Source organism: Panthera leo, chromosome D4, assembly GCF_018350215.1.
Source record: "Panthera leo isolate Ple1 chromosome D4, P.leo_Ple1_pat1.1, whole genome shotgun sequence".
Lineage (NCBI taxonomy): Eukaryota > Metazoa > Chordata > Mammalia > Carnivora > Felidae > Panthera > Panthera leo.
This window is the reverse complement of record NC_056691.1, coordinates 58,829,233-58,857,183: the sequence shown is the minus strand read 5'-3', so window position 1 is coordinate 58,857,183 and position 27,951 is coordinate 58,829,233. Positions and strand designations below refer to the sequence as shown.

Genomic DNA, 27,951 nt, shown 5'->3' with positions numbered 1-27,951 from the left:
GCGGGTGTGTGTGAACTCCGGGAAGAGCACTCACTTCGGAGAGGGAGCCGGGGGTCACGGAAGGGCGCGCCGCCGCGAGAGCGGAGAAATTCTTCGGGTCCAGCCAATGGTGGGACACCGTCCCGGCGGGCTCGCCCCGTAGCTCGCGCAGACCTCAGAGAGCCGCGACTGTGATTGGCACGATTAGGCGGAAAACCCGCTCACCTCCACCACAGCGGCTCTCGATTGGCTGCAGCACAAAGTCTCTTTTCTACAGTCCAAACCTAGAGCCGCTTAGTGCTAAATCCCGCCTTAAAAGGCGTTTGATAACAGTTTTACGTGTTGTAAGGAAAATGGTGATTGGTCACTAGCGCTCACGGATTCAGTCGGTAGTAAACACAGCGAGCTCCTGGGGCCGTCGATTGGTCGGTGTTCCGGGGGGCCGAGTAAATTCCTTCGGATTCCGCGCGCCGGCTGGCTGCACTTCTGCTCCGGCCCCGCCCCCTCCCATTCTGATTGGCTGCAGCTCGGTCGGAGGGAGGAGGAATGGAGCGGAGTAGGCTCCCTCGCGGGCGTCACTTCCGTTTACTGTCCACCGCTGCCGTGGTGTTCTCAGAGTGCGGCGGCGAAAGGACTGAAGGAGCTGGGGGACGAGAGGCGGGGTGGGCGGAAGGGGGAGGAAATCCCATCGCGGAGACGCCGGGCTGGACGTTCCCGCCTCCTCCGACACTGTCAGGTCGGATCGGAGAAGGGTCACCGCCTCCTCCAGCGAGCAGGGGGGCGGAGCCCGGCTCAGGTGAGGCGACCCTGTCAGCACCAGCGGTAGTGGGGCTCGCGGGCGCGCTCACGTGGAGACCGTTGAGCTCCTGGAGGGCTGGGCTGTCGGCGCGAGTCCGCTCGAGCCTAGGCGTCGGGGCGCGCGCAGACGCGTACCGGTGACCCCCGCCTACCCTGCCTGTCTTTCTGAAGGGGTATTGTTACCCTCCGGAGCGGAGGGGCCAGGCGGGTGGGAGGCGGGTCCTTCTGCGCAGGCGTCCCCCAGGTCCCGACGCCAGGCTGTCTGTCTGCCGGGTGGGGCGGGGGCTCTTGCCCCCACGACTCTGCGGGCAGGCGACGTTGGTTACTGGGATGGGGTGGGAAAGGCCTAGGACCTATAGCCTGGCGGGTTAGCAGAGGATCTGCCGCCCTACGGGTTGGGGTCGGGTGGCTTCGATGCCCCCTTCCTGGGTCTGTGAGCGTCGAGGTTTCCTTTCACCAGAGCAAGGCCAAGGCGTTCTGGAATCGGGGACCGGCGGTTGACCCTGGAGGGGTGGAGCTAGTCTTTTGGAATGTCCCCGCTGGTTATCGAAGGACTAAACTGATTATGGGCATTTACTGAATACCCATTACTTCCAGGCTTCATGTTGGGAGCTGGGGGGGGGGGGGGGGGGGGGGGGGCTGGTGCAGTGGTAAGAACTGCTGTTGCCCCTCTTCCCCTTGTTTGGAGGACAGCTTCGTACATAAATGCTAACATCAGGCAGTGAATTAAGGAGGGGTGGAGAGTTAGGTTTTTACCTTACAAAAAAAGAAAAAAAAAAGCCCGCATTCTGGCCTGCTGGAGGGTACTGTAAGAAGCTAAGTCCTTTATAGGAGACAAATCCTAAATTTATTCGGAGGAAATTTTTTAGGGAAAAAAACAGTAAAGCCTTGATTACTAAGTAAAAGGCTCGGGTTCTGGGTAATTTGAATGAATAGAAGAAACCCCTCACCTTCGAGAATTGAAACAAAACTTCTTACAAAATATGTTAATATACTTTTCAGTTATAGTAAGTAGAAGATGTTACTTACATTGGGATCTGTAGAGGATGCTTTGCCTTTATCATTGATGATTTGTTATCCTTGTATGGACTGTTGTGCCTTAGATAATTAAAAAGGTGTGCTGGACGCCTAGTAGTCTTCTGGAGAATTTGCTCGTCATTTGCCAAAGTCTTAAGATTTCCACAGAGAGGGTGGTTGGCCTCAAGCCAAAAGAGCAGAGGTGGAGGGAAGAAACCAGGTGGAGAAAGAGGAAAGAATGTTAAGAACAGCCACTAAACCAAAGGAAGGCTTCCTTCCCACTGTTGCTCTAACCCTCACTGGAAATCTTAGCAAACTTGGGAAGACTGGCCTGGCCACCACTGACAGCTTGGTGACCTGCCAGGTAAGACTAGCTGGTTGGGGACCTATTCTGGGCCCGTGCGTTTTACTGAATAAATGAACCAGGACTTTTTAAGAGTTCTGAAATCAACTTGTTTTTTTTTTTTTTTGATTTGCCTTTTTTCTCCTAAAAATTGTGTTAAGACATAGTTAGCTGGGGATGCTGGCAAGCTCTATTCTGGTTAATTGAGGTATTTCTAGCAAAATTCTGAACGTGATAAGATTTGGAAGAAAAACATCTTAGAGTAGGGTGTTTCCTAAATTTAGAGGTCAGTGCTCTCAAAAGAGACTTTGTTGTAAGACTGTCACGAGAAGTTGAAGTCATTTTTAAAAACCACTTTGATACAAAATGCATGTAAATGTTTTAATATTAAAAGTACTGAGTATGAATTATACTAGAGTTCTTCAGTGTGGGTAAGACTTAAAAATATCTTCTGTACAGTGAGATATGACAAAGTTTGTTGTAGGGCTGACACAGAATCTTGAATCTGCCTCATCTTTTCCTTAGAAAGGGAAAAGAAAAATTTAAGATATTTGAATCAATACTGTCCTCCTCTGTCAGTTTGAAGCGTAGGTTTTTCTTTTGCTGTACTTACCATTTCTCAAATATGGACATTGTCTACTAGAGCCAGATTTTGCTAGTGTAGCAGGTGGGACGGAATGGGACATGACACTGCACCTTTTGTCTAAGTATGAAGCGAACTTCTCATATGCTAGAAGACCAGCTGTTTGAGCAAACTGCTGCCCTTAGAGTTGTTTACAGCATTTTCATCACTGAGCAGTGACGTTTGATCTCAGGGTCCAGTTGTGGGGGGTGCCTTTCATTTGATTAGTTATACACATATTTGCTAAAGGCTTTGATTTATCTTTCGTGCAGCTCAAACATATTAGGAATTGTGTGGGAGTACTGACTTCATTGTAATAAAATAGGCATGCTGTCCTGTGCCCTGGAAGGAAGTCACCGTGCAGAGCTCACATCAAGGGGCTCCACCCCTCCATCTCTTTGAGGGCCGAGAATCTACATAAACTACTTGGAATTCTTCTGCACAGGAGATTTGACTCTTCTCTCCCCAGTATTTATGTGTTTGTGTATATCAGTATGGACCTATGGATATTTATTGTATACATTTGGGGTATAGTCCAGTACTGTTTTATCTTTTTGCTAAATTGTTCCACCTTTGGCCTTTGGGAGTTCTTTCTCCTGTTGGTCCTGAGTCCCATTCACATACATTATCGTGTTTGTTTGTTTGAAGCATTTCCTTACTTTCTGACACTGTAAGATACTGCAGGCTTGTGTATTTTCTGCCTCAGTCCTAGAATCAGCCATTTTTCCAAAGAGCACTAGTTCCTTTTGTTAGAAAATGGTATTTGAATTTTTTAAAAATGTTTATTTGTGTGTGTGTGTGTGTGTGTGTGTGTGAGAGAGAGAGAGAGAGAGAGAGAGAGAGAGAGAGAGACACCATGAGCAGGGGAAGGGCAGAGAGAGAGGGAGGCACAGAATCTGAAGCAGGCTCCAGGCTCCGAGCTCTCAGCACAGAGCCTGACGTGGGGCTCGAACTCACGAGCTACGAGATCATGACCTGGGCCAAAGCTGGACGCTCAACTGACTGAGCTACCCAGGTGCCCTTGGAAAATGGTATTTGAAACCAAGTTGTGGGCACCAGGGTGGTATTGATATACATTCTTTTTGTAATCTCTTTAATGTCTACTTTAAAAGAACACAGGTGTATTCTCATTCCTGCTTTTGTATTCAACTTGTTATGATACACTCTTTTTTTAAAAAAATTTTGGGGCGCCTGGGTGGCTCAGTCAGTTGAGCGTCCGACTTCGGCTCAGGTCATGATCTCACACTCCATGAGTTCGAGCCCCGTGTCGGGTTCTGTGCTGACAGCTCAGAGCCTGGAGCCTGCTTCAGATTCTGTGTCTCCCTCTCTCTCTACTCCTCCCCTGCTCATGCTCTGTCTCTCCCTGTCTCAAAAATAAATGAAAACATTAAAAAAAATTTTTTTTAATGTTTTAATGTTTATTTATTTTTGAGAGAGACAGACAGACAGAACACGAGTGGGGGAGGGGCAGAAAGAGAGGGAGACACAGAATCTGAAGCAGGCTCCAGGCTCTGAGTTGTCAGCACAGAGCCTGACGCGGGGCTCGAACTCACGAACCATGAGATCATGACCTGAGCCAAAGTCAGATGTTTAACTGACTGAGCCACCCAGGCACCCCTGTTGTGATATCATCTTGATTAAAGTATACCAAGAAAAATCCAGCATCACAGATATGTATTTGGAAAAGGGAGGAGTATTTTAGTAGCTTTTTCAGATAACTTTGGATAGTCTTTTCTGATACTATAACAAAACTCAGCAAATGGTATTTTCTTAAGTGGTTGGTTAGTTGCAATGTGTCAACTGAAACTGTATCAACAAAGTTCGTATTCTGTTACACTGAAATACATTAGTTTGTGTCTTGCACTGTGAACGCATTTCTTTATCCATACCTTATTTTTTAACATCACGGTTTATAACATTGGTCATTTGGGAAACACTGATTCACTGAGTTATGCAGATCTTCCAAATATTGATACATTTAGTATACAATATTTAAAAAATCACATTCCATTAGTACCACCAATGATCTCATTGGGTTTGAGCATTGGGAAGCTGTCAAACTCATGGTGACCAATACAAATTTTCCAAAATTCTAATTCTTACCTGAAAGCTCAAATTTTATCATAGGCAATAAATACTGTTTTCTTTGAAATGACAGGCTCATTTCATTCATTTTCAAGAGAATGAGTGGCAAATACTCAAGTCTGAGAACTGTAGTTTGTCAGTCATTGTTCTCCCAAGTTACAATGGTGTTCCATGAAAAAAGCAATTAGTTCAGCTTACAATTTGAAAGTTGCACGAGTATTTTTCCTTCAGACAACATTGCGTGGCAGTATGCAGCACAATGACTTCAAGTGTACTTTTCATTTCATCTCACATAATATTTAAAAAGACGTGTGTTCAAGAATTGAAACTAACAATAATGAAGGCAAGGGGAGATCCAGTCCCCTGTAGAGCCTGCATTTTGTAGTAGTGGCTGCGTTCAGCGCACACACAGCATCCTGGCCAGATTGATCCTGCTGCCCAGTTCCAGCTCAGGTGTCCAGCCTTCCCATCAACTCTTTCAGCAGCTTACTTTTATGCTTAGGTTAGCTAGAAACAGTTTCTGTTGCTACAACCAAGAACCCTGACTGGTACTGTGCTCAAGCTTTAAAAAACAATTAAAATATTTTTGGGTGCCTGGCTGGCTCAGTTGAGCATCTGACTCTTGATTTCAGCTCAGGTCATGATCTCAGGGTCAAGAGATGGAGTCCGTCCGTGTCTGGGCTCCTCTCTGGGCATGGAGCCTGCTTAAGATTCTCTCTCTCAAAAAAAAAAAAAAAGGAAGAAGAAGAAAGAAAAGAAAAAAACTTCTCTCCCTCTGCCCCTCCCTGCACTCTTGCATGCCAGCATGCTCTTTCTTTCTCAAAACAAACAAACAAACAAACAATTTTTTACAAAAGTCACCTGAAAAGTGATGATAGTCTTTGGTTCAAAATTGTATGCCTCTTTTTTAACTTTTCGGACCATGTGTGGTGATCATTAACATCAGTTTTGAGCATTCACGATCTAATACTTGCCATACTAGCCTTACCTACTTACTCTCCAGCCAGAATAGATACACTGCTTCCCCCCACCTCAAACCTCTTCCACTTTTACCTCCATCTGGAATGCATTTTGCATCTCATTTTATCCAAATGCAGACCTGTGCCTAGCTCTGTTGTCAGGGCCACCAAGAAGCTGGAAATAACCTTTGCCTTCTCCGAATTACCAAGCACAGTTATCTCTCTGGTGGCACTTAATGCTTTCTGCTTTGTTATATGGTTATTTGTATATGTCTTGTTTCCACCAAGCACCTTTGACAGTTAGGACTATGCCATACAGACCTCCACAGCACTTAACCTTGAACGAAGCAAACACTTCAAAACACTGGATGAATGAATCTGTATACCAAATACACAAGTGCCTTCACGGGCTATTGTGATCTCAGGTTGTATAGCCCCTCGAGGACATGTCTCCAAGTTGCCGGACCTCTTTTGTCCCTTAGTGGGTCAGCTGTCTTTTTTTGCAGCTGTCAATGTGCAGCCGCCGCTTGCCCTCATTCTAGAATTGCTGTTGCTCGTCTTCAATCATTAGGAAACTAGAAAAACTTGAATTTTGCTTATTTAAAACAAAAGACTATGTATGTGAGCTCTTGAGGGACTTTCCTATGAGGAAATCTTTCATACGCAGGCTTTGATCTTTATTTTGGATATTCTGAGACTTTCTGGTTTTTGGCTGATTTTAGAGACCAGACTCTCAGGAAAATGGCTGTTGGGTAATACAGTGTCATATTTTATCTATATACAGTCAGAGCTCATTCAAAAGATAATTTATGGTGCTGTACATCAGGCACTTTGGGAGGGAGAAAATGCAGTCCCTGCCCTCAAAAAGCTGTCTTAGTAGAAAGAGCATTTTGAGTTTGTGCTAGGCATGTAAGTAGGGCATGAATACCTTTTCTTACTCAAACGGAATCATGAAGTTCTAGGTCAGCTAATCCCCAGGAACTGTGAACTGGAAAACAAGGTGGCAGAGCAGGGAGAGCTGGGGGGTAGGGTAAGATGGTGAGGGCTCTGGCTTTAGCTTGAGTTCCCCAGTCATGCTCACTTCTGGTCATTGATAGATGCGCTTTTTAATAGACCTGACCTGTCCAGTTCCCAAACCAGCCCCGAAAGAGCAGAAACAGATTATGAAATCAGTCCTGATGACAGATTGGGTTCTGGGGTTAACCCTGGGCACCTGTGTGCCCACCTGGTCCCTAGCCTTTCCCTACTTCCACTTAGTCAAATCAAGTGGAAGCGGGTTGAATGTTCTAGGACGCCAGGACTTGGAGCCCTGTCAAAATCCTAGACCGCTTGTCTGGGACCTTGCCTAGTTTTTTTCTCTTACATTTATTTTTGTCTGTATCATCTTTAAAAGTGGAGGACAAGTTCTGTTTGGTTATTTTTCCAGATTAGGGATATTGAACAGTTAAGAATTCCTTAGAATGTCAAGACACTTCCTGCAGGTGGCAACTTGTGTGCAGGTCCTGCCTGGCGCACAGGCAGCAGGTCCCTTGATAGGGTGGCAGATGATATCTGAGTGTGGGTGTACTTTGCTTTATGAACTAAGTATATTATCGAAAAGCATGCAGGTAGGTCAATACAGAAGTCAAATAGTTTAAAATGTGCTATTAATGGGTTTGTTCTCCTAGAACACAAATGAACTTTTTTATTAGTCTAAGTAAAGCATTATTAGGAAAGTAAATCTATTGAGAAAACAGTCAGCTCTTGACTATTCATGTTAATGTAACAAGCAGTGGTGTAAGTGTATTTTCTTAATGATATTTAGTTTGGAAATTACTAAAAATCTGTTCCTGCAGATAACAAATACCGTGCTGTACACTTGCTGTCCGTCAGTTACAAATTGGTAGATCACTTGCTGTATCTCCTCCAACTATATAGACTCATATTGTCACATTTTAAAATCTTTTAGAGGCCTGAAGCTGTTTTCCTTGGTTTCAAGGCTTCAGACAGTCAGCTTTTGCTAAAACACTACCTTCTCAGCATGAGCTCTTTTTATCACTTTTACACTGGGCCTCTTGAGTTTGCTAGAGCTGCCTGAGAGCTTTGAATAACCATGATCTTGATTCATGATTCTCTTCTATCAGAGCTGAGAGTAACAACTTTTATGTCTCCCAGACTGAATTTTTAAAATACCCCTTCTAGATCCAAAAATGTTTTCAGATAGCCATGTTATTTAGGTTTTTCGAAATTATGATTTAAACCTCATGTTTAACTATCCAACATAAACTAGGTTAAGATAGAGGGGGAATTCATTGGCTTACGAAGTAGGAAGCCCTAGGGTGATGCCCCCTACAGTCACGGCTGGTTCCCAGGGTCTTAATGTGATCAGGACATTGTTTTTGGTGTTGGCTTCCTTCTCAGACAGGCAAAAATGGCCACCATCAGTGCTAGACTTACATCTACCTTATGACTTGCAAGCTGAGTTCAGAGAATGCCAGGGCGACTCTAATTGGCATGGCTTGAGTCACATACCTGTAAGTCATGGGGAGTGGCCAGATCTCCCTGGATTATCTGTCCACTCTTGGAACTCAGAGGTTTAGGGCAGTCTGATCTGCACCATATGCACTAAGAATGGATGAAAAAGTGATTTCCCCCAAAGTAGGCAGACAAAAAAAAAAAAAAAGTTTCTTGAGCTAGGATTTGAATGTTGATTTGTGAGATGTTAACAAGTTTCACATTGTTCCAGTTATTTGTTGCCATGTAACAATTCACTCTGCAAACTCACTGGCTTGAAACAACAAAAATCATTTTATTATCTCTGACAGTTCTAGAGATTGGCTGGGCTCAGCTCTGGGGCTGAAGTCACTTTGAAGGCATCCTCACTGTGGGAGCAGGTGCCAACCTGCTAGACTTTAGCTAGGCTTCTTCGCAGCATGGCGGCTGGGTTCCAAGAGCAAGCCAGAAAGAACAGGGGAAAGCTATGTTGCCTTTTGTGACCCAGCTCACAAGTCACACAGTGCAATTTCTGCCATAGTCATAGACTTGCCTGGCTTCAGGGGGAGTGAACACAGACCCCACCTCTTGATGAGAGGAGGGTCAGTGTCACATTGTAAGAAAGCATGCAAGACGGGAGAGCTTCATGTGGCCAGCCATCTTGGAAAATACAATCTGTTGTATACATTGCCTTACTTAAAGTGACTAGTTTTTATAAAAAACATGAAGTATAAAATAGGCTTGGGGTGCCCTTATGTTGACAGGCTCACTTTGTTGCCCAGTGTACCTGTATTATCACTAAGGAGCGCTCTGGCTTTCTTTCCACTCTCATTTCCTATTTTTAAATGATCTCAACCCACTTTATGTATAGTCATGTTTGGTGGAAAAATCAGCAACCAGCCTGTCGCTATAGAAGTAAAAAACAGATAGACCCTTCCTCTTTGCTTCCCTGGCACAGTCAAGGGTAGGAGGTGGGTGGGTCCCTAAGCTCAGCATCTAAAAGCTCTCCCTAGAACTTCCAGTGTATGATTTTTTTTATTGACTAGACTTCCAGCCAGTCCTCCTGTCTTGGCATCCCCTTCAGTCTGCTTCCCCTGGCACTCGTGAAGCCAGTTCCTGAGCCTTTGGGGAGGTAGGGGGCTTATATAGAAGTCAGGTTGTTTTGTCCATTGCTAGTTTAGGATTTAGCTCTCTGGGCTTGTTGAGTCAGCGCTCATTCATTTTTCTGCTTACCAGCTTCCAAAATGCCACTGATACTTCTTTCCCATTCTTCTTGTCCTTGTGGGTTTATACCTTTTAAACAGCAAATCCAGGGGTGCCTGGGTGGCTCAGTTGGTTAAGCATCTGAGCCCTGCGTCGGGCTCTGTGCTGACAGCTCAGAGCCTGGGGCCTGCTTCAGATTCTGTGTTCCCCCCTCTCTCTGCCTCTCCCCTGTTCTCTGTCTCGGTCTCTCTCAAGAATAAACAAAAATTAAAAAAAAAAAAAATTTAAACAGCAAATCCAAAAACTTTAGTGTCCGTTTAATGGGGTTTCAGCAGTGAGTGGGGGTAAATGCATGTGTGTGATCTATCACCGTCTATAGCTGGAAATCTTACCCACTCATACCGATTTGCCCCTTGACTTCCTTAAGATTGCTGAAAGACTGGAATTTCTTGGGAGCTTATTCTTTGTCCTTAGGGAATGCAGAATTCGAATTAACTTCTGCCGGATAGATATTCCGTCACTTACACACTGGGTCTTAAGTGTTACAAGGGTCAGTCCTATGAAGAGTGAAGGGGAGCCTATAAATAGCCAGTAGCTGGTCCCACGTGTACATGTGTCCAGGACCGTTAGCTGAATGGGCATTTGCTCCTCATTGGACAGGTTTTTAGTCTGTGTGCCCATGATCAGAAATATCAAAAGCTTTAAAAGGCCCAAGCTGGGCCATGCACATCTCTTTTCATCACACCCTCTGTGCTCTGACTTTGATTTCAGCTTTTCTAAGTCTTAACTCTTTCTTTGTTTTTTTTTCTGTAGGATCATGGATTTTCCTGGACACTTTGAACAGATCTTCCAGCAACTGAACTACCAGAGACTTCACGGTCAGCTCTGTGACTGTGTCATTGTAGTGGGGAATAGACATTTTAAAGCCCACCGCTCTGTACTGGCAGCATGCAGCACGCATTTCCGAGCCCTGTTCTCCGTGGCAGAGGGAGATCAGACCATGAACATGATCCAGCTGGATAGCGAGGTAGTGACAGCGGAGGCCTTTGCTGCACTGATTGACATGATGTACACCTCCACCCTCATGCTGGGGGAGAGCAACGTTATGGATGTCTTATTGGCAGCCTCTCACCTGCATTTGAACTCTGTCGTTAAGGCATGTAAACATTACTTAACGACAAGGACGCTGCCCATGTCTCCCCCCAGTGAGCGCGTCCAGGAGCAGAGTGCCCGCATGCAGCGCTCCTTTATGCTGCAGCAGCTGGGGCTGAGCATCGTGAGCTCGGCCCTCAATTCCAGCCAGAGTGGCGAGGAGCAGCCAGCCCCCCTGAGCTCGTCGATGCGCAGCAACCTGGACCAGCGGACACCCTTCCCCATAAGACGCCTTCATAAACGCAAGCAGTCTGCAGAGGAGCGGGCCAGACAGCGCCTCCGACCCACCATGGAGGAGGCCGCCATCGCTGACGTTACGCCAGAGAACGGGCCGTCAGGGGTCCACTCTCGGGAGGAGTTCTTCTCACCAGACTCCCTGAAAATGGTGGATAACCCTAAGGCTGACGGAATGACCGACAACCAGGAAGATAGTGCCATCATGTTTGACCAGTCTTTCGGTGCTCAAGAAGATGCCCAGGTGCCCAGCCAGTCTGACAACAGTGCCAGCAACATGGCCCAGTTGTCTATGGCCTCTCGTGCAACTCAGGTGGAGACCAGTTTTGAGCAGGAAGCCGCGACCGAGAAAAGTGGTTTTCAGTGTGAAAATCCTGAGGTTGGCCTTGGTGACAAGGAACACATGAGAGTGGTGGTTAAATCTGAGCCCCTGAGCTCTCCTGAGCCTCAGGATGAAGTGAGTGACGTGACCTCACAAGCAGAAGGCAGCGAATCTGTGGAAGTGGAAGGGGTTGTGGTCAGTGCCGAGAAGATAGACCTCAGCCCTGAAAGTAGCGATCGGAGTTTCTCGGATCCCCAGTCTAGCACTGACAGGGTAGGTGACATCCATATTTTGGAAGTCACAAATAACCTAGAACATAAATCGACTTTTAGCATCTCGAATTTTCTTAACAAGAGCAGAGGCAGTAACTTTAGTGCAAATCAGAACAATGATGATAACATCCCAAACACCACCAGTGACTGCAGGTTGGAGGGCGAGGCCCCTTATTTGTTGAGTCCAGAGGCTGGGCCTGCTGGCGGGCCCTCCTCGGCCCCTGGCTCTCACGTGGAGAACCCATTCAGTGAGCCTGCGGACTCCCACTTCGTCAGGCCTATGCAGGAAGTGATGGGCCTGCCATGTGTGCAGACTTCAGGCTACCAAGGAGGAGAACAGTTTGGGATGGATTTTTCCAGGTCCGGTTTGGGCCTCCACTCCTCCTTCTCCAGGGTCATGATGGGCTCCCCAAGAGGAGGAGCCAGTAACTTTCCGTACTACCGACGCATAGCTCCCAAAATGCCGGTTGTAACTTCTGTCAGGAGCTCCCAGATCCCAGAAAACTCTGCCGGTTCCCAGCTAATGATGAATGCGGCCACGTCCTCCTTTGAGAACGGCCATCCTTCGCAGCCTGGCCCTCCACAGCTGACCAGGGCATCTGCTGACGTTCTGTCAAAGTGCAAGAAGGCCTTGTCAGAGCACAACGTCTTGGTCGTAGAGGGGGCTCGCAAGTACGCCTGCAAAATCTGCTGCAAGACTTTTCTGACCTTGACAGATTGCAAGAAGCACATCCGTGTTCACACAGGTGAAAAACCCTACGCCTGCCTCAAGTGCGGCAAGAGGTTCAGTCAGTCCAGCCACCTGTATAAACATTCAAAGACCACCTGCCTGCGCTGGCAGAGCAGCAACCTGCCCAGCACTTTGCTCTAACCCCGACCTCCTGAGATCACGCCGACGCCAGCCGCGGGACCGAGGCCATCATCTCCTCTGGTTGGTGGTTCACGCCGTCGGGGCGGAGGCTTCAGGCCGCCCAGTGGCTCCGCAGATTCCTGTGGCTGGTACGTGGGGAGCGAGTACGTGTAGCACGCGTGCTGCTGCATTTCCGAACGAAATGCACACTTTTGGAGAGGGACGTGGTCCCTGAAACCAAGTTCTTCCTTAGGGTTGAGTAATTCAGTCAGAAAGTAGTTTGTAATTGATGGTGTGAAAAGTGGCACATTTAAAAATTAAGAATTGAAGTGCAAAAAAATTTTTTTAGCAATTTTTGTAAAACTCTGTGAAGCATTTAATTAAATTTCCTATATCCTCTGAGGGGAATATTATATATCTGTACGGTGATGCAAAATGCACTTATGTGTAACCAGTGGCGATCTCGTGCCTGTCTGAAAGGAAGGCCCTTGAGGACACGCCTGTCCGCCACGAATGCTTTAAAGTGTATCATGAGCTAGTCCTAGGCCTCAGAAAGTACTGTATTTTAAATTTCCGTCTCATTTGCAGTCACAGACACTGCACTTTGATGGTGCTGACACTGGGTCCAGAGCGAGCGTTCTCCGGACCGTTAGGTGTACATACTTTTGAAAACATCACTGCTGGATAGATGTTTGAACAATTTTTCCTGCTTTTCAAAGCAGAGCTGTAAATGGAGTATGTACTTGTAGGGAGTGACAAGTGAGGTATTGTTTCTGTATGTGCTGTTTTAGTGGGGTCTTAACCAACTTGTGTCACATATGTTACAGCTCCATGTTTGGAAGTCAGAAAAGAGCTGGTGTTTGTCTTTGTTTTAATGGTGTGGAGTCCTGTTTTGTGGGATCTTTCATGGCGCATTTACCCTGCGCTCCATCCAGGCTTCGGGGGCCGGGCCAGCCTGACACATCTCACCCAGCGACAAGCCCATTCTCTGCTTCGCTTCTTCACACTCTCTTGCCCCGTGTGGCATCTTTCCCAGGCCTACGTTACTGTTTTTGTTGCAGACTAACCAAAAATGATGTTAACCCCCTCCACCGTGGGTTTTATTACTTTTATATACTGTAGTTTTAAAGTGTAGACCTGAGCTTTTACTGTTGTTTCCCCCACCCAATACTGAATGTTTAAAATCCAAACGTAGCAGTGTTCCCAGATAACTCTTTTCCAGACTCTGTAAGAGAGCTGGGCAGCCCAGAGCATGGCAGTCACCAAGCAGCACCAGACACTGAGGAGACATCTGGGCCACTGCCCGGGGCCTCTCTGGGCCCCAGGGCCTCGCTTTCCCAGCCCCTCCTGTGCTGTCAGGGCTGCCGCTGGCACCTGTGTTAGGTCGAGCCCTGGCTTCTATGCCTCGAGGGGGACGTGCCTCTGTAGAGCTCATGAAGTCAGTGTAATTCATGCACGAACAGGAGTTCAGTTTTTACACAGCTCTTTTAGAGACACCAAACCATTGTGCATAATCGAGAGAAATCCTTCCTTTGTTTAGCAAGCTAAGTACGTGTAGCCTGAAACAATCGGCATGGGTTTTCTCCTCTGAATCTAGGGTGTGCAGTTACACACCTGTCTGTGGATAAAATCCTAACGTTCAGAGTCGGGCTCAGCATCGACCTGTGAACTGAGCCCCAGGGAGAAAAGCCAAAAGAGAAACTTCTGTGATTCCTCTCCTTTCCAGATGTGGGAAAGAGACCGTCGGAGGATAGGGGATCACGTGTGTGTGGCTTTTGTCAGCGGTCTTGATGTGAGGAGGCTCTACATCTACCCCTCTACTTGACGTGGGGACCGGTGTCTTGTGAGGACATTAACCTTGGGAGGCAGGTAGGTCAAGGTGGAGCACAAGAGAGGCCCTGCCTAGGCCCAGGGAGAGGAACCGGTAGCAATGGGGAGAGCAGTGCCAGCCTCCTTTCCCTTCCAGCTTGAGGAGGAGGTGCCAGGAGGCTGCGCCCTCACCTCAGCTCAGGCTTAAGTGGACTTTGCTTTAGGGCCTGTCTCTGACACAGCGGCTGGAGCCCTGTCTCTCCACTGCTAGATGGAATCTGGAATCTCTCATCTACCTCTTAGTCGGTTTCTATGTGTGAGAAGCAAGCTTTTGGGCCAGTGTCCTCATACATGCTGTAGAACTTAGAAAATAATTCAGAGGTTCCCTGTAAAACCAGTCTCAGGGTTCCTATGATCCGAAGTTTCTACCTGAATTATAACTGGTATTGGGTACCTGGATTTTGATTGGTTAGCCTTAATTAGAGCCTGGCGTAATCATTTCTGGTGATCAAATCATAAAGTTCTTTCAGGGCACCCCTGTCAGTGGTGCTATGCTGGTCAAAATTTGAGATTTTGAAATAAAAAATTTGTCACATACATGCCTCTAACTAAACGTGTTCTTTTTCTTCACTTAGGTTATTAAGGTTGACACAAGACAGGGAAGTAGTATGGCTTTCTCTGCTAACGCTGCCTTGACCGGTACTTTTTAAATAAAAAACCCAAACCTCCTACCAAACACTCCTCACGCGGTCACTCACAATTATCGGTCACTCCCCTCAGTTCAGTCCCTCTGCGCTCCCTGCACTCTGTCCGTCTTGGAGGCGAGGACATGCGTGAGGCTTTGTTCTCCGCACACCCTGTCCTCCTCTTAGCCAGCCTGCTTAATCCTGTGCTTTCTGCCGCTCCCTTACCTGCCTCCCAGGGTGAAAGCTCCGTGTGCCAGTTTGGCTTGGCTGGGAAGAGCCGGAACCTGATTCCTTCAGCAGGAGCGGGGCTGTGGCCATGCAGGGGGCCTGGCCTCAGGAGGAATAAGCAAGGTGGTGATCAGAAAAAGGGCATCCACCTGGGGGTGGGGATGGCGGGGGGAGATGGACAAAGGGAGCAAAGTGTGAAGGTGCTGACACTCATTTTAAAATAAAAATTAAATGCACCTACCTCCAATTATTCTTGACCCTAAATTTAGAGTGCTGTGACCTCACCCAGTTCTCCTTGCCATGTATATTGGCTTTGATGGTCTAGGTATCGGCCTGAAGTGCCATGATCACCGCTGGGCTCTGGCTGTCCCACCCTCAGTGAGGGACAAGCAAAGGAGCTGAGCAGGAGATGAGGGGTAAGGTGTTGTGGAAAGGTTCTAATAACTCACATGTGGCGGTGGGGGGGGGGGGTGGGGGTGGTGAGGGCTGGGGGCGGGGCTGAACCCACAGGTCACTAGATGTCCTGATTTTAGAAAGGGAAGCAGGTGCTCTGGTTAGCTTCTCCCAGTTACAGGACCACACAATGTCTCAGACCATCATTTAATAGGATCACATACTTTTGGCTCAGACGATTCCAATCACGAAAGTGGCAAGCCCGTGTGTCAGCCCTGGTCTTCATTCCGCAGGATCGGAACAGATCAGACTTTCTCCCTTGGCTCCCGTCCTGTGGGCCCAAATGAAGCCTACGCCCACTGACAGACTCCAAGGGCACCGCTGGCCTCCTGACCCTCCGGGACTCCTGTCTGGCTACAGCTTGAGTTCACTGGGCATCGGCTCCCCTCTCAGTCCAGCCAGCAAGTTGTTAGCTGCCAACAGGGACATGGTGTTTCGGGTTCCGTAGGTGGCACTGCCAATGTGGGGTAGGATCACTGGAAAGGAGCAGAAGAGAGGGAGGTAAGAAGGGTGTTTCAAGAGCCTTAAAGCGGGCTCTGCTTTCCCTACCAGGGGTTGCCAGTGAGAAGACTAGAGAGGACCTGCCTTAGTGGTCTTTGATTTGCCTACTCTCACGTGCTGCACTCCCGTGGGGCTGTCGGAGTAACGGTATAGGGACTCGAGGCTACAGAAACCCAGATGCGAGGGTGGCAAGAAATGTGTATCCTAAATTTGAGGATGTTGAACCCAGAAGGGGTCTTGGAGCCTATCCAGACCCAGCCCTTCAGATATCAGATGGTGAAACGAGGTGCCAATTCAGCTTGGGGGTTTCAGCACTGGCCATCCACACCCGTGCCCCTGAACGTGGTGCCACACAGTTTCTCATGTACACAACTAACTAGAAGAGGAAACGGTGGACAGACCGGCTCCCTCTGGCCCCACCCACTGCAGAGCAAGTGAGGTCACTTGTCCTCAAAGAATGCCTTTCAAAAGCAGCACCCAGGGCACTGAACTGAACTCCCGGGCCTTGCGGGGATGGGACAGTCTCAGCTGTGGGCAACAGCCCAGATATGACAGCCAACGTTCCTCCTTTTAGCCTGGAGTGGATGCCGGGGCCAGGTTTCCAAGGGCTACGATAATGAGAGCATTCCCTGTGGGGAAGCAGCTAAGAACCTTCTCTTTGGGTTCCCATTCCAGAATGTAAATAAAGGACAGGGACTGGCTTAGACCCCACGGTTCTGTATTAGTCTGGAGACAGAATCCACGCCAGCTACCTGGACAGAACCTACTATAAAGAATGTTAACCAGGTATAAGGGAACTGGAGAGGCTAAAAAGAGAACACTGAGGCAGCAGTTCTCAAAGCGTGGTTCCCATTTTTTTTTTAATATACACCCACAATTCAATTTGACTTTTAAAGATACTGATACACAGAAACAACAAGCAAGATGGGGAAGGGTGAAGGATCAAGGCTAAGGAACAAAAGTAACATGAGATCTCTAAAGACTTCAGCGGGTATGCAGGATTGGATTATTTTGGTTCTTAGAAAGCAAAATCTAACTCAAGCTAATGTAAGTGGAGATCAGATTTTTCAAGAGGACTGGAGAGATCATGGAACATGTAGAAAACCCTATGGTCAGCAAAAATCAAGGAGACGGACATGGAGAAAGCCCAGCTGAAATCTTCTCTTTTATGTTTCTAGAGATCATTGCACCAACTCCTGTCGAGTTTTCAAAGGCTCGGAAAGGAATGTTGCATGGGCTGAGCTTATGCACTAGTTGACTGAGATGAAGGACAAGCAGAAGATGGACTTTTATCAAAACGCACACATGTGTCTTTCACATTTTAGATGTGTGTGCAATGTAACTTTTAAAAATCCTTAACTCCTGTTTTGAGCCTCCATTCAAAGGAGCACTGGTGTGGGAGCACATGAGAAGCGCGTATTTTCAAGCCCCACCCCAGACCTCCTGGAGCAGAAGCCCTTGGCCCAGCACCCTGTGCTCGGTCAGTCCCTTCAGGTGACTGAGGAATGTAGAGATTTAAGAACCACCGCACTAAGGTATCCCAGATGGCAACCTGCAGAAGCCTTGACCTCCCTGGGCGGGGTGACAGGGAGAGGGTGGGACCGTGTAAAACTTAGGACGCTGAAGGAAGGGCCCCTCTAGCCCTGCCACTCAACCTCTGTGGCCTGCGTCTCTGAGGCAGTGCAGCGGCTAAGCCGATGCTGGGAAGACTGCAAGCCAGATTCGCTGGCCACCGCAAGGACGGCTGCTGCTGGCCAGGAAGCATTGCCACGTGCTGCTAGCAGAGACAGACACGCGGGAAGGCAGGAGGAAGACAGGTCCTGCCACCTCCCGGCTGGCAGGCCCAGCAGAAACGGGGTGTGTGGCGTTCCAGCCGCCGCATCACGAAAGCAGAATATCCAAGGGTAGGTTTGGAGCCGAGAGACTGGCATGAGTTACAAATATCAGAATTGCAATTACGCTTTCAGTTTCTCACCCTTGCACTGGTCACGGCAGTGTATAGTAACGGGTCTTACCCACGCAAGCTATGGATGGAAGACACGCAGTCACACCCTTCTTTTCAACAAGTCCACCCCCCACCCCACCACCTAGACTCACTCCTTTAGGGACAGAGACCTAGATGCACATGCCCAAGAGGCCCTCCCCTCGTCACTATGCGCCAGTGTCACCAGCAGCATAAAACACGTGGTCCGGGGCGTGTCCCTCTGCGCTCAGTACTGCTCACGGCGGCTTTGCACGCAGCACCTCCAGACCACCCCTATCTCTCCTGGGGTCCTACGTGACTTCGCATCGGGAAATCGCCGTTCTCACCACAGTTCTTCAGAGTCAGGAGAGGGTGGTTTGTCGGCAGCGGTTCTGGGGTCGTCACATCCAGTCCAGCAGCGGCAATCTGCCCGCCAGCCAAGGCCTGATACAGGTCGTCCTGGTTCACCACGTCTCCCCTGTGAATGACAGTGGTGACGTGGGTGCCCCGGAGCTTCCTCCACCCAGGCCTCCTTTATGGCAGAACCACCCACAGGACACATTTTCCCACTGACCAGGCACCCTCGGCACCGACGTTTAAAGGAGGAAGCCTGACAAGACACTTCCTTACAGTAAGTCTCTGCAGTACTACTGAGAGGCCCAGGCCTATCCCTTTGCAGCCGTGTGACCTCGGGCAAGCGTGTCACGCTCCTCTGGAAGACAGGGAGAGCACAGCCATCCCCAGGTGTGCGTACTGACCCACCGCTGCAGGGACAGGGCCCGGCATCGGCGTTCCTGTGGGGCCCCGTCCAGGTGTTTGTGATCTGGCTGGCCCCCGGAGCGCCTGCTGAGAACCACTGCAGCATGCTGGTGGGCACATGCCTACTGCAGGCAGAGACGCAAGGATACTCCTCACTACATCCACCCATGCGGGCAGCCTTCCCCCCGTGACTGGGCCACCGAAGTAAAGAAATTGTAGGCTAGATGCTTAGACTGCACACGAAGCAGTGTCCGTGCAGTAAGAAAGAACGCAGCCCCTCGCGTGGTATTGGGTACGTGCAGGTGCTCAGTGAATGGAAGCTGGGACGCTGTCAGCCATCAGCATGAGCCCTGTGTTCCTGCAGGTCCCGCTCCCCTCCAGGTCACCTCCTTTGTGGCTGAACGTTAAGAATTACAGGGGCCTCTGCAGTGGGGAGCCCTGAGGGGGGCCTCACGAAAGCCCTCCCTTTGCCTTTATTTGCCTCCAAACTGACTTAAGCGGGTTCATTTAAAAAAAAAATTTTTTTTTTTAACGTTTATTTATTTTTGAGACAGATAGAGACAGAGCATGAGCAGGGGAGGGGCAGAGAGAGAGGGAGACACAGAATCTGAAACAGGCTCCAGGCTCTGAGCTGTCAGCACAGAGCCCGACGCGGGGCTCAAACTCACGGACCGTGAGATCATGACCTGAGCCGAAGTCGGACGCTTAACCGACCGAGCCACCCAGGCGCCCCTGACTTAAGCAGGTTCAAAGGGCACCATCTGGGAAGGGGATGGAGTGACAGAGAGGGAAGGTCTGCCCCCACATGCCCAGTAGCCTGAAGGCACCCTGGGGACACTGTGACGAACCACAATAAACTGGGTCTGGGTCTATGTTCCCAAGCACAAAGGTTCAAACCATCACTGCCTCAGACGGGCAGACCTAGGCTCCGTGTTGTGGGCGATCAGCCTCTGAAGGGCTGTTAAGATCGTTACGTCCAACTCTTTGTGGTAGAGAACACGGGCTGCCCAAGGGTACCTAGTTCCTCGCCGCTATCAGGCCTCCACTCTCTGAACCAACACCACCTGTGCCCAGCCCTGAGCAAGGCTCGGGGTGCTGCTGGGAACCAGGCATGCCAGGCCTGCTCCGACCAGCATGCTGTTCTTCCTCCCAGCCTGGGGCACTCTCTTGTGGCCTTTACTTACTTCTGAGTGGCTGGTGGGTTGGTTCATGGAGTGGCAAGCCGCACCTGTGGTCTCATCGACAGCCTACGGGGAGGAAAACCTTGGATCACAGCAGCAGGGGCAGCCCCTCTCCAGGCTCGCTCGGCGCCCCAGGGAGGTTAGACGGCCCCGGCATACCTGCTGATGTTGACAAACACGGCTGTCTTTTTCATCTGCTGGAAGAAGTCCTTGTTGCAGAGTCCCTTGGTTGCAGGCGTTAAGGAGCAGGCCACAATGATGAAATCGGACTCGGCGGCCAGCTTGGGGGTGGACACTGGGGGAGAGCAGGGCTCCATCAGACGCTGGGTCCCAGGGTGGAGACGGCAGAAGGGTGGGAGACCAGAACTGGTCCTCGCTTCCTTCTCCAGAATTGGGAACTCCCAAGAAGCTTCCTGAAGGCCTTGTCTCTACCTGAACACCTCTGATAACTGTATAAAGTCGACAGCCACTGGTGGGATCCTGGTGTATTACAGCATTCATCCAGCCCCTGGTCTCACAGATGGGGAAAGTGAGGCCAGAGAGGGGCAGGAGCTTGTCGAGGTCACACAGTGGGACCTGGGTGCCTCTGGCTTTTACCACCTTCAAGGCCCAGTGTGCCAAGGGGGTGAGGAATGGCTAAAATCCAACTGCCCTCTGTTCACCGAGCTATGTACCTGCCAAGGGGCTGCATCCACCGGACACAGGCTGGGGGACGGGGCTCACCAGTTTATTAAGAAAACGTGAGTGAGAGTTCCCAGCAATTCCTTACATCTGTCACCATCCTGCTGCTCGGCCCAGACATGGCCAGTGGTGACAAGGAACTCTGAAAGTGTTCCTGGAGAGTTCTGGCATGAAGAGAACTCACTGTGTGGCCCGGATAAGTCCCTGTGCTCTCTCACCAGGCCTGTGTCCAGAGGCAAGCAGATCAGATAGCACCTGAGGGACACCACAGGTCCTAGACACGCCTGGAGCTCCCACACTCTGCCCCCAAAATGCTGCCACTACAGGAACAGACAGACCCCCCCCCCCCCCGCCCCCAGATGGGTGCAGATAGGGCTCCTATGGAAACCAAGGCTATACTTACCAAACTCGGCCTGGAATTCTGCTGCTTCCTGAGGCCGGGGCTGGCGCCCTGTGTATAGAAATTTCTGGATGCCGAATGGCTTCAGACGTCGAGCGATGGCCTGACCTGGAGGCAAAGAGTGTCCTGGCTTGTCCCCAACCCCTGAGAGGGCAGGAGCAGCACCCAACAGCTCCAGGGCCAGGGAGCCCCTGGGAGGTTGGCCCTTTCATCAGCTCCCCACATGAACTGGTCCTGCCCCGTGAACCAGCCCCCAGCCAGCCCACACTGCCCCCAGGGGGACAGAGATCTGGAGGCAGCCCCACAGCTCCTCTGAGGCTGTGGCTGGCTTATGCTGTCCTCACATGGTCCTGGTCCCCTGCTAACCTTCCCTGAGAACTGGACCTGGCATCCCAGGAGTGGCCTGAGCGGTCCCCTCCCTTCCTCTGGACCCCTGCTTCTGTTAACATAGCCCAAGACCTCTTATGACTTCTCGGTGGCACCGCCCAACTGCCAAATCGCCCCAAATCTTTAAGACATCTTTACATGAGCTGCTACTTGGGCTGCTGGATTTTCAGAATCAGAAAGTGCCCCAAAGTTGGTGGGTTCTTCCAACTCCATCCTCACCCTCACCTCTGTGCCAGGCAGATGCCAGAGAACCAGTGACAGCTGCCTGTCTGGCTGAGCACAAGCCTTCATGCCAGATTTCTCCAAGCAGGAGCCACTGGAAGAAAACAGCTCTGTCGCGTCTGCAGACTCACAGGTAAAGCTCGGCCCACTGGACCGTCTGGTTCCTGAGTTAAAACTTTATGAGTCAAATGCCTTCCAGACAGGCCTGGGGGAGTGCGAGCTGTCCCACAAGAAACCCTCCTAGAGGCCCCAACCCCGCCGTCGTCGTCATTGTCGCCTTCGTCTGTTCTGCATGGAGCTGTCATTGTATAGAAGCCTGACGCTTACAGCTTGCTTCTATCACCTAGCGAGTTCTTAACAAACTCCTGTTTTTGTTTCTTCTGTTTTTTGTTTTTGCCTGTGTTTTACAAATCTGTGTCTGTTCATTAGATGTTCCTTCTGAATGCAAAGTGCGCTGGGAACAGCCAGTTATGGCCACCCTTTCCAAAGGACTGTCAACTTCTAGACACAGGGCGCCAAAGACTCAAACCAAGCCAAGGTTGCTGGAGTGGACAAGTGGGTAGGTGGGAACCTCACCTATGCGCCCCAGCCCGATGATGCCGACAGTGCTCTGCGTGAGTCCATAGCCACACATCCACAGGGGCTTCCACGAGGTCCAGCCACCGCTGTGAGGAGAGGAGGGGTGGGTAAGAGGACCCCGCCTTGGGCAAAGATGAGGGCTCACTGCGAACTCACAGACCCAGAACCCCCAGGGGGAGAAGATCCTTCTCTCCAGGTCAAAGGACACACAGTAGCATGAATTACACCCATAGCCACTCAGCACTTTGGATAAGCAGCCGAAAAGACTCTTTCTTTAAAGCCACTGGGGGTGGGGCACCTGGGTGGCTCAGTCGGTTAAGCGTCCGGCTTCAGCTCAGGTCATGATCTCACAGTTCGTGGGTTCGAGCCCCACATCGGGCTCTACACTGACAGCCCAGAGCCTGGAGCCTGCTTCCAATTCTGTGTCTTCCCCTCCCTCTGCCCCTCCCCTGCTTGTATACTTGTGTGCGTGCATGCTCTCTCTCTCAAAACTAAATAAACATGAAAAATTTTTTAAAAAAGATAAAGCCACTGGGGACACAGAATCCAAGGCCTGGAAGGGGTCTTAGAAGTCCTTGTCCCATTTTTCAGATGGAGAAACTGAGACCAGAAAGGGTGCCCCAAGGTCATCCAGCCAGGGCAGAGGTAGAAGCAGCAGGTTGCAAATTCGGGAGCTGGGATTCCAAAACCAGAATTCTCAGCACCCCAGGGAAGCAACACAAAGTAAAGCCATAGCTGCTCCCCGCCCTTGCCCTGGGTGTACAGGGGGATGGCGCCTGCCTTGAGCCACTTCTGATAAGATGCCGACTCCCTGGATAGTAGGGTGAGCAGGATGTGAGCAGGATGTGAGCGGGACGTGCAAGCACTGTGTCTCCTCAGCCGCCTGCTGCCTCCGCCCCAGCTGCACCCCTGGGGCCCTGCATCTGCATGCCTGCTGGCCTCCCTGCAGCTGGAATGCCTACCCCAACTCTGGACACGCAGACACAAGTCCCTGACCCGAAACCTTCAGGCCAGGGTTTTGAACTTTCAGTTTTCAGAAAGGCTGTCTGGTGCGTGTGCAACATTCTACACAACACCCTCAGCTCACGATCAAACACATCGGTGTATCTGCAGCAAAACATGATGAGTGTTGTGGCACCTGGGTGGCTCAGTCGGTTAAGCGTCTGACCCTGGATTTCAGCTCAGGTCGTGATCTCATGATTCGTGAGACCAAGCCCTGCGTCCGGCCCTGCGCTGACAGTGTGGAGCCTGCTTAGGATTTTCTCTCTCCCTCTCTGCCCCTCCACTGCTTGTGCTCTCTCTCTCTCACAATAAATAAACTTTAAAAAAATTAAAAAAAAATAAAAACATGAATGTTTACACTGAGTGAGAAAAATAAAAATCATTAACAGCCTCCTGTCATGTCCAGTCAGGTTTTGCTACCAAAAGGCTTATGAAATAACCTCCAGCTTCAGAGCTTTTGGGAGTCCTGCATCACGAGCAAGGATGGTAGACCTGTCCCTCTAAGTGCTCAAGAGGACGCCACTTCTTGTGTGAAGCCTCTGATCCACACCCCTGCCCCTATTCCTCGCCAACCAGGCACAGCTGATCTGTCCCTCCCTTATCCTCCCCTCTCACGATTTCCCTTCCGTGCCACGATTCCCCCACATTTCTCTTCAGCTCTGCCCTGTACTTCAGGGTGTTGGCCGAGTCTGTTCCCCCCCCGGTAGATGGGACACGGCTGGGGGCGGGGACCACATCGGGGCCTGGGTGACACTGGGTGCTTAGGAACCAGCTCCTGAGCAGAGCCAACTTTCCCCTTAGGGGTTCACTCACTTCCTCACTTCCTCGATGGCTTCTGGCAAGCGGCGACAGGTGGTGAGCAGCAGGGAGACGGCGAGTTCTGCCGTGGCGTCTGTCAGGACATCTGGGGTGTAGCCCACGCGGATGCCACTATGAAGCAAAGATCTGGTGGCAACACAGGCCTCAAGCACCTTCAGCAGTTTCTACCTCTGGGGCATCTCCAAATTGCTGCTCTGCTCCCTTTCTGTGCTGCCCACCGGGAAGCTCCGAGTCGTAAACGCGCCCTCAGGAACGGTCAGCCCTCCTTCCCCTGGTCTCCCACTGGGGGAGGGACACGAAGATGGAAGATCAGGGCCCGGAGTCTGGGGCAGATGACTACTTGGCCTTTCCGAATCTCCTCGTCTCAAGAGGGAAGGAAGAATACCAGCCTCTTCTACTGCAAGGGGTTGTTGTGAGGGTCAAAAACCACGCTGAGTAAGAAAGGGTGCTACCTCGCGGATGTTACCTGCCGTTCCTGACCATTCGGGCTTATCGTAACTGACCCGTGCTCCGTGCACAGATTTTATCGTCGGCCACCTCATATCCCCACCGAAGGGTTGGAAGGATATGAGCAAATAAATATTCTGCTCCCCTTCCGGCTCTGGGGGTCAGCCCTCACCCCGGCCCCCGCCAAATGTGCAAGCTGCGTTTACCGCTTCTTGATTTCATCCAAAGCCAGGTGGTCAACGCCCACGGACATTGTGCTGATGACTTTGAGATTGGCTCCTGTTGTGCAGAAAAAGCATCATCTGTATCTTTCCTCACGGGATTCAAAGCCACAACACTGGAGATATCACAGGGCCATCTGCTTATTATTATTTTCTTAGGATAAGAGGAAAGGCTGACATCTCGGTTCCTTACTTAAAATTCTGAACAGTCTTACTCAACAGATTTGACAATCCTCCTTGACTGCTCAGTGGTGGCTCAGGGACGTGAAGCGGCCTGCCCCAGTCACAAGCTGCCACGTGGCAGAGCTGGGGTTTACCCAGGGGCTTCTGACATGAAGGCCTCCACTCTTACCCACTGGACTGTTCCCCCAGTGAATCCTCCAGTCTCCACTGACCACACCTGGGCCCTGCTGTGGACACTTCTGAGGCATCCACTGAGAAGTGGCTGCGGTGTGACCCTCTCACACCCTCTCCACAGGGCAGGGCACCAGAGAGCTGCAGGGAAAAGCTGGGGCACGGACTGACTCAGCACCGATTCGTGAGGGCCTCCTCCCATCCAACAGCCTCTGAGTCTGAACCTTTCCTCAAAACAACTACATAGGCTGACATTTACCTGGCCCAGGGCTGAGACCTGTGTCTGGGGTTAACACATCCTGGGCACCTGCTGGAGCTTGGCACTGAGATGGTACCTCCCACAGGATACAAATGAGCCCAGAAGGGACAGGGCCTTTCTCGAGATCGTAAAGCAAGGCTGTGGCAGGGCTAGATGAGGGCCCTGAGTCCCAGCCAGGAGAGGAGCAATGCCTGGGCCAGAGGGAGCCACACACAACGGTTCCCTCTGGCCTAGCACAGCAGCGAATGCCTTCAGAACTCAGAGAGGTGGCTGCAGACCTGTGTGGGAAGCCAGCCGCAGCAGATCGGGTGCCCTGCGGGGCCAACACACCCTTGGAATCCTCCCCAGAGTGCACACACCTGCGGCATCCAGGAGCCTCTTGTCCACGCGGTCAGTGAGGAGACAGAGTAGGCCGTGGGCCCCGGCCACACCTCGCTCCAGCTCCTTGTCGGGGATTGGCTCATCCGAGTCCCAGTGCTCCACCTGGCAGCTGAAGACCAAAGAAAGGCCTCTCAGAAGCAGGGGAGCCCCCAGAGGCCCCCAGGCTCCCAAAGGCCTCCCAGGGCTGCGGCTCCCTTTCAAAGAGCCTTCTGCTCACTCTGGCCTCGGGCTGCCTGGGGCTGGCCGAGGAGAGTCAGGGTCAGGTGTGTGGCGCCCTCAGAACTGTCTCCAAAGGGTGGCTGAGGGTAAAGGGCTGTCACAGAGTAGAGGCCACCGAGGGCTGACAAGAGCCTAGACTGAAAGGAGAAAGTCACGGGGACAGCTCTCAGCTCAAAGCAGGGAAGAGCTTTATCACCCTCACCGGCCTCTTGGCGAGGCGGGGGTGGGGTGGGCCGGCACCACGTGAGGCTTGAACGTCCTGTCCTGGGAATCCATGCAGCGGAAAAGTCTCCTACTTGTACTCTGCCAGGAAGGACAAGAGCAAAGCGATGCAGCGCGGAGGGGTTTTAGGGCACACTCCCACGGCAGCTCGTGGGCCGTGGATGTGTTCCCAGTGGTGCTACCCAGCCTCCCAGTCCTTGCCATTTAATTCGGTGCAGCCATCAAGTATGGCAAGACACGGGAGGGCTGCTGGCACCTCCCAGAACACCCTGCTGCCAGGCCAAGCCCTGGCATAGCCCACCCTTCACCCTCCTCTCCATGGGCATGGCACCCAGTGCTGAGCTGTGCAGTCTACGGCCATTACCACCATTGTTGCTTCTGCCTCCCCCCCTTCCTGCTCAGTGCTGGGTCCTTGACAGGTCCCCAGCAAAGCTTTTGTTGCACTGAACAAAATAAATAAATCTCATTTTCACATGTCACTGGGTCCCACCTTCTCCCTGCCTGACACTGGCAGGGCAGACCTGTATGACGGAGTACAGTAAGGCAGAGCTGAGTTCAAATCCCAGCTCACCGCACCAGAGCAGTGTGACTTTGGGTGAGGCACTTAACCTCTCCCAGTTTTCTTATCTGTAAAACAGGAATTACAGTACCAACTCCACAGTATTGCAAGGATTGAGTTTATGCATAGGAAACACCTGAAAAACTGGCATGCAATCTTCAATTTAAGGGTCAGGAAAGGCCCGTGCCAACTGTCCAAAGAGACCAGGCCAGTGACTGCTAAGGTCCCTGACCCTGGTAGGGTAAAGTTTCAAAAGCCTGGATCTTGCGTCACAGGCGGCCTCCCCTCTCCCCAGGCCTTTCCCTTCACCCGCACTGCACGTGCATGGGAATTGCAGGGTCCAGCGTCACTGCAACAGGCTCAGACAAGGCTAGGCCGTAGAGAACTTTCTTTAAGCCTCCCCAAACTCCACGACCGGACCTGCCCGGCACAGCTTGGGAAGTCCGGCAAGCGCAGGGTCCTAGCTCCCCCTGGCCCCTGCCCCACCCCCCTCGCCCCCGGTCCTCCGCACCAAATACAAGTGGGGGGGTCAGGAGGCCGCCCCAAGCCCGCCCGGGCGCGCCTAGAGACGCTGAGTCACCCTGGGTGCGGGGTGCTGGAGATCCAGTGGGGGGGGGGGGGTGTCCCGGGCTCCGCAGCCCCTTCCCCGACACCACCCCCAGCTCCGGCCCGGGGACTCTGCGTGCCGCGGGGGCGAGGGGTTCTTACTCTGCGGCGCGGGCGAGAGCGGCCCAGCCCTCGGGGGGGATCCTGCGGGTGACGAACACCTTCATGAGTCTCACTGGGTTCATCCACCTAGCAGCCGCGCGACGCTGACCGGGACCGCCCGACCGCCGGACCGCCGGACGGAAGCGGGACTTGACGAGAGACGGGGCGGGGCCTCGGAGGGGGCGGGGCGGGGCGGGGCGGGGCCTGGGCGGGCGGGGGAGGGAGATACAGGGAGGTAGGAGGAGTGGGGGTAGAGGACTCAGGAGGGGTGAGGTGGAGGAGATTGCACAGCGAGCAGGGGTGGGGGAAGGGACCCGGTGGGCCGCCAGTGGGGGCTGTGAGTGTTCAGGGAGTGGCAGTGACAGTGTGACTTTTTATGGGGTGTAGCTGTGGGGCCCCCAAGTATGAGCCTCGTGAAGTTGTGTGTGCATGACCAAGCCCTGGTGGAACTGGGACTTGTTCTGGCGGGCCTTGGGGCTTGGTCCCCAGGGCCTCCCTCTGAGCACTCACTGCTGCGGAGGCCCAGGGACTGGAAGGTGTGTCTGGAGTTGGGAGTTGGGGTGGGTAAAGGGGCATCCAGGGGAGAGTCCTGTGTGAGTGTGT

The 27,951-nt window shown here is 51.3% G+C and overlaps 2 protein-coding genes across 8 annotated transcripts; one reads left to right on the top strand and one right to left on the bottom strand.

Moving 5' to 3' along the window:
* The first annotated feature begins 692 nt into the window (after nt 1-692).
* Nucleotides 693-14,714, top strand: ZBTB5 (zinc finger and BTB domain containing 5). 3 transcript variants are annotated; one of them, XM_042912599.1, is made up of 3 exons: nt 693-775; nt 10,292-12,457; nt 14,035-14,714. In XM_042912599.1, exon 2 carries the CDS (start codon nt 10,296-10,298, stop codon nt 12,327-12,329), a length of 2,034 nt encoding a protein of 677 aa, XP_042768533.1. In that variant the 5' UTR covers nt 693-775; nt 10,292-10,295; the 3' UTR covers nt 12,330-12,457; nt 14,035-14,714. The 3 variants fall into 3 exon arrangements, with proteins under 3 accessions (XP_042768533.1, XP_042768536.1, XP_042768535.1); XM_042912602.1 differs by lacking the exon at nt 693-775 and adding an exon at nt 921-950; XM_042912601.1 differs by lacking the exon at nt 693-775 and adding an exon at nt 1,971-2,158.
* GRHPR (glyoxylate and hydroxypyruvate reductase) lies at nt 915-27,510 on the bottom strand. 5 transcript variants are annotated; one of them, XR_006195804.1, is made up of 12 exons: nt 27,349-27,510; nt 25,619-25,749; nt 24,632-24,704; nt 23,973-24,089; nt 22,155-22,243; nt 20,973-21,077; nt 20,048-20,183; nt 18,296-18,426; nt 15,649-15,960; nt 15,029-15,135; nt 1,807-1,946; nt 915-1,079 (listed from the first exon to the last, which is right to left on the bottom strand). XR_006195804.1 is itself a non-coding variant. In XM_042912603.1 (9 exons), the coding sequence occupies exons 1-9, from the start codon at nt 27,429-27,431 to the stop codon at nt 15,839-15,841; spliced, it is 987 nt and encodes a 328-aa protein (XP_042768537.1). In that variant the 5' UTR covers nt 27,432-27,510; the 3' UTR covers nt 15,618-15,838. The 5 variants fall into 5 exon arrangements, 1 of the variants encoding a protein (XP_042768537.1); XR_006195802.1 differs by lacking the exon at nt 915-1,079 and having other exon boundaries at nt 1,901-1,976; XR_006195805.1 differs by lacking the exons at nt 915-1,079; nt 1,807-1,946 and adding an exon at nt 8,638-8,722.
* Between the last annotated feature and the right edge of the window lie 441 nt (nt 27,511-27,951).

What these genes read in the sequence shown, in the direction of transcription:
- ZBTB5 (XM_042912599.1), top strand. Translation starts at nt 10,296, where the DNA reads ATGGATTTTCCTGGACACTTTGAACAGATCTTCCAGCAACTGAACTAC.
- GRHPR (XM_042912603.1), bottom strand. Translation starts at nt 27,431, where the DNA reads ATGAACCCAGTGAGACTCATGAAGGTGTTCGTCACCCGCAGGATCCCC. An exon ending in AGAATTCCAGGCCGAGTTTG is followed by an intron (nt 20,184 to 20,972) that starts GTAAGTATAGCC and finishes GCTCTCCCCCAG; the next exon opens with TGTCCACCCCCAAGCTGGCC. An exon ending in GTGTTTGTCAACATCAGCAG is followed by an intron (nt 18,427 to 20,047) that starts GTATGCCGGGGC and finishes TGTCATTCACAG; the next exon opens with GGGAGACGTGGTGAACCAGG.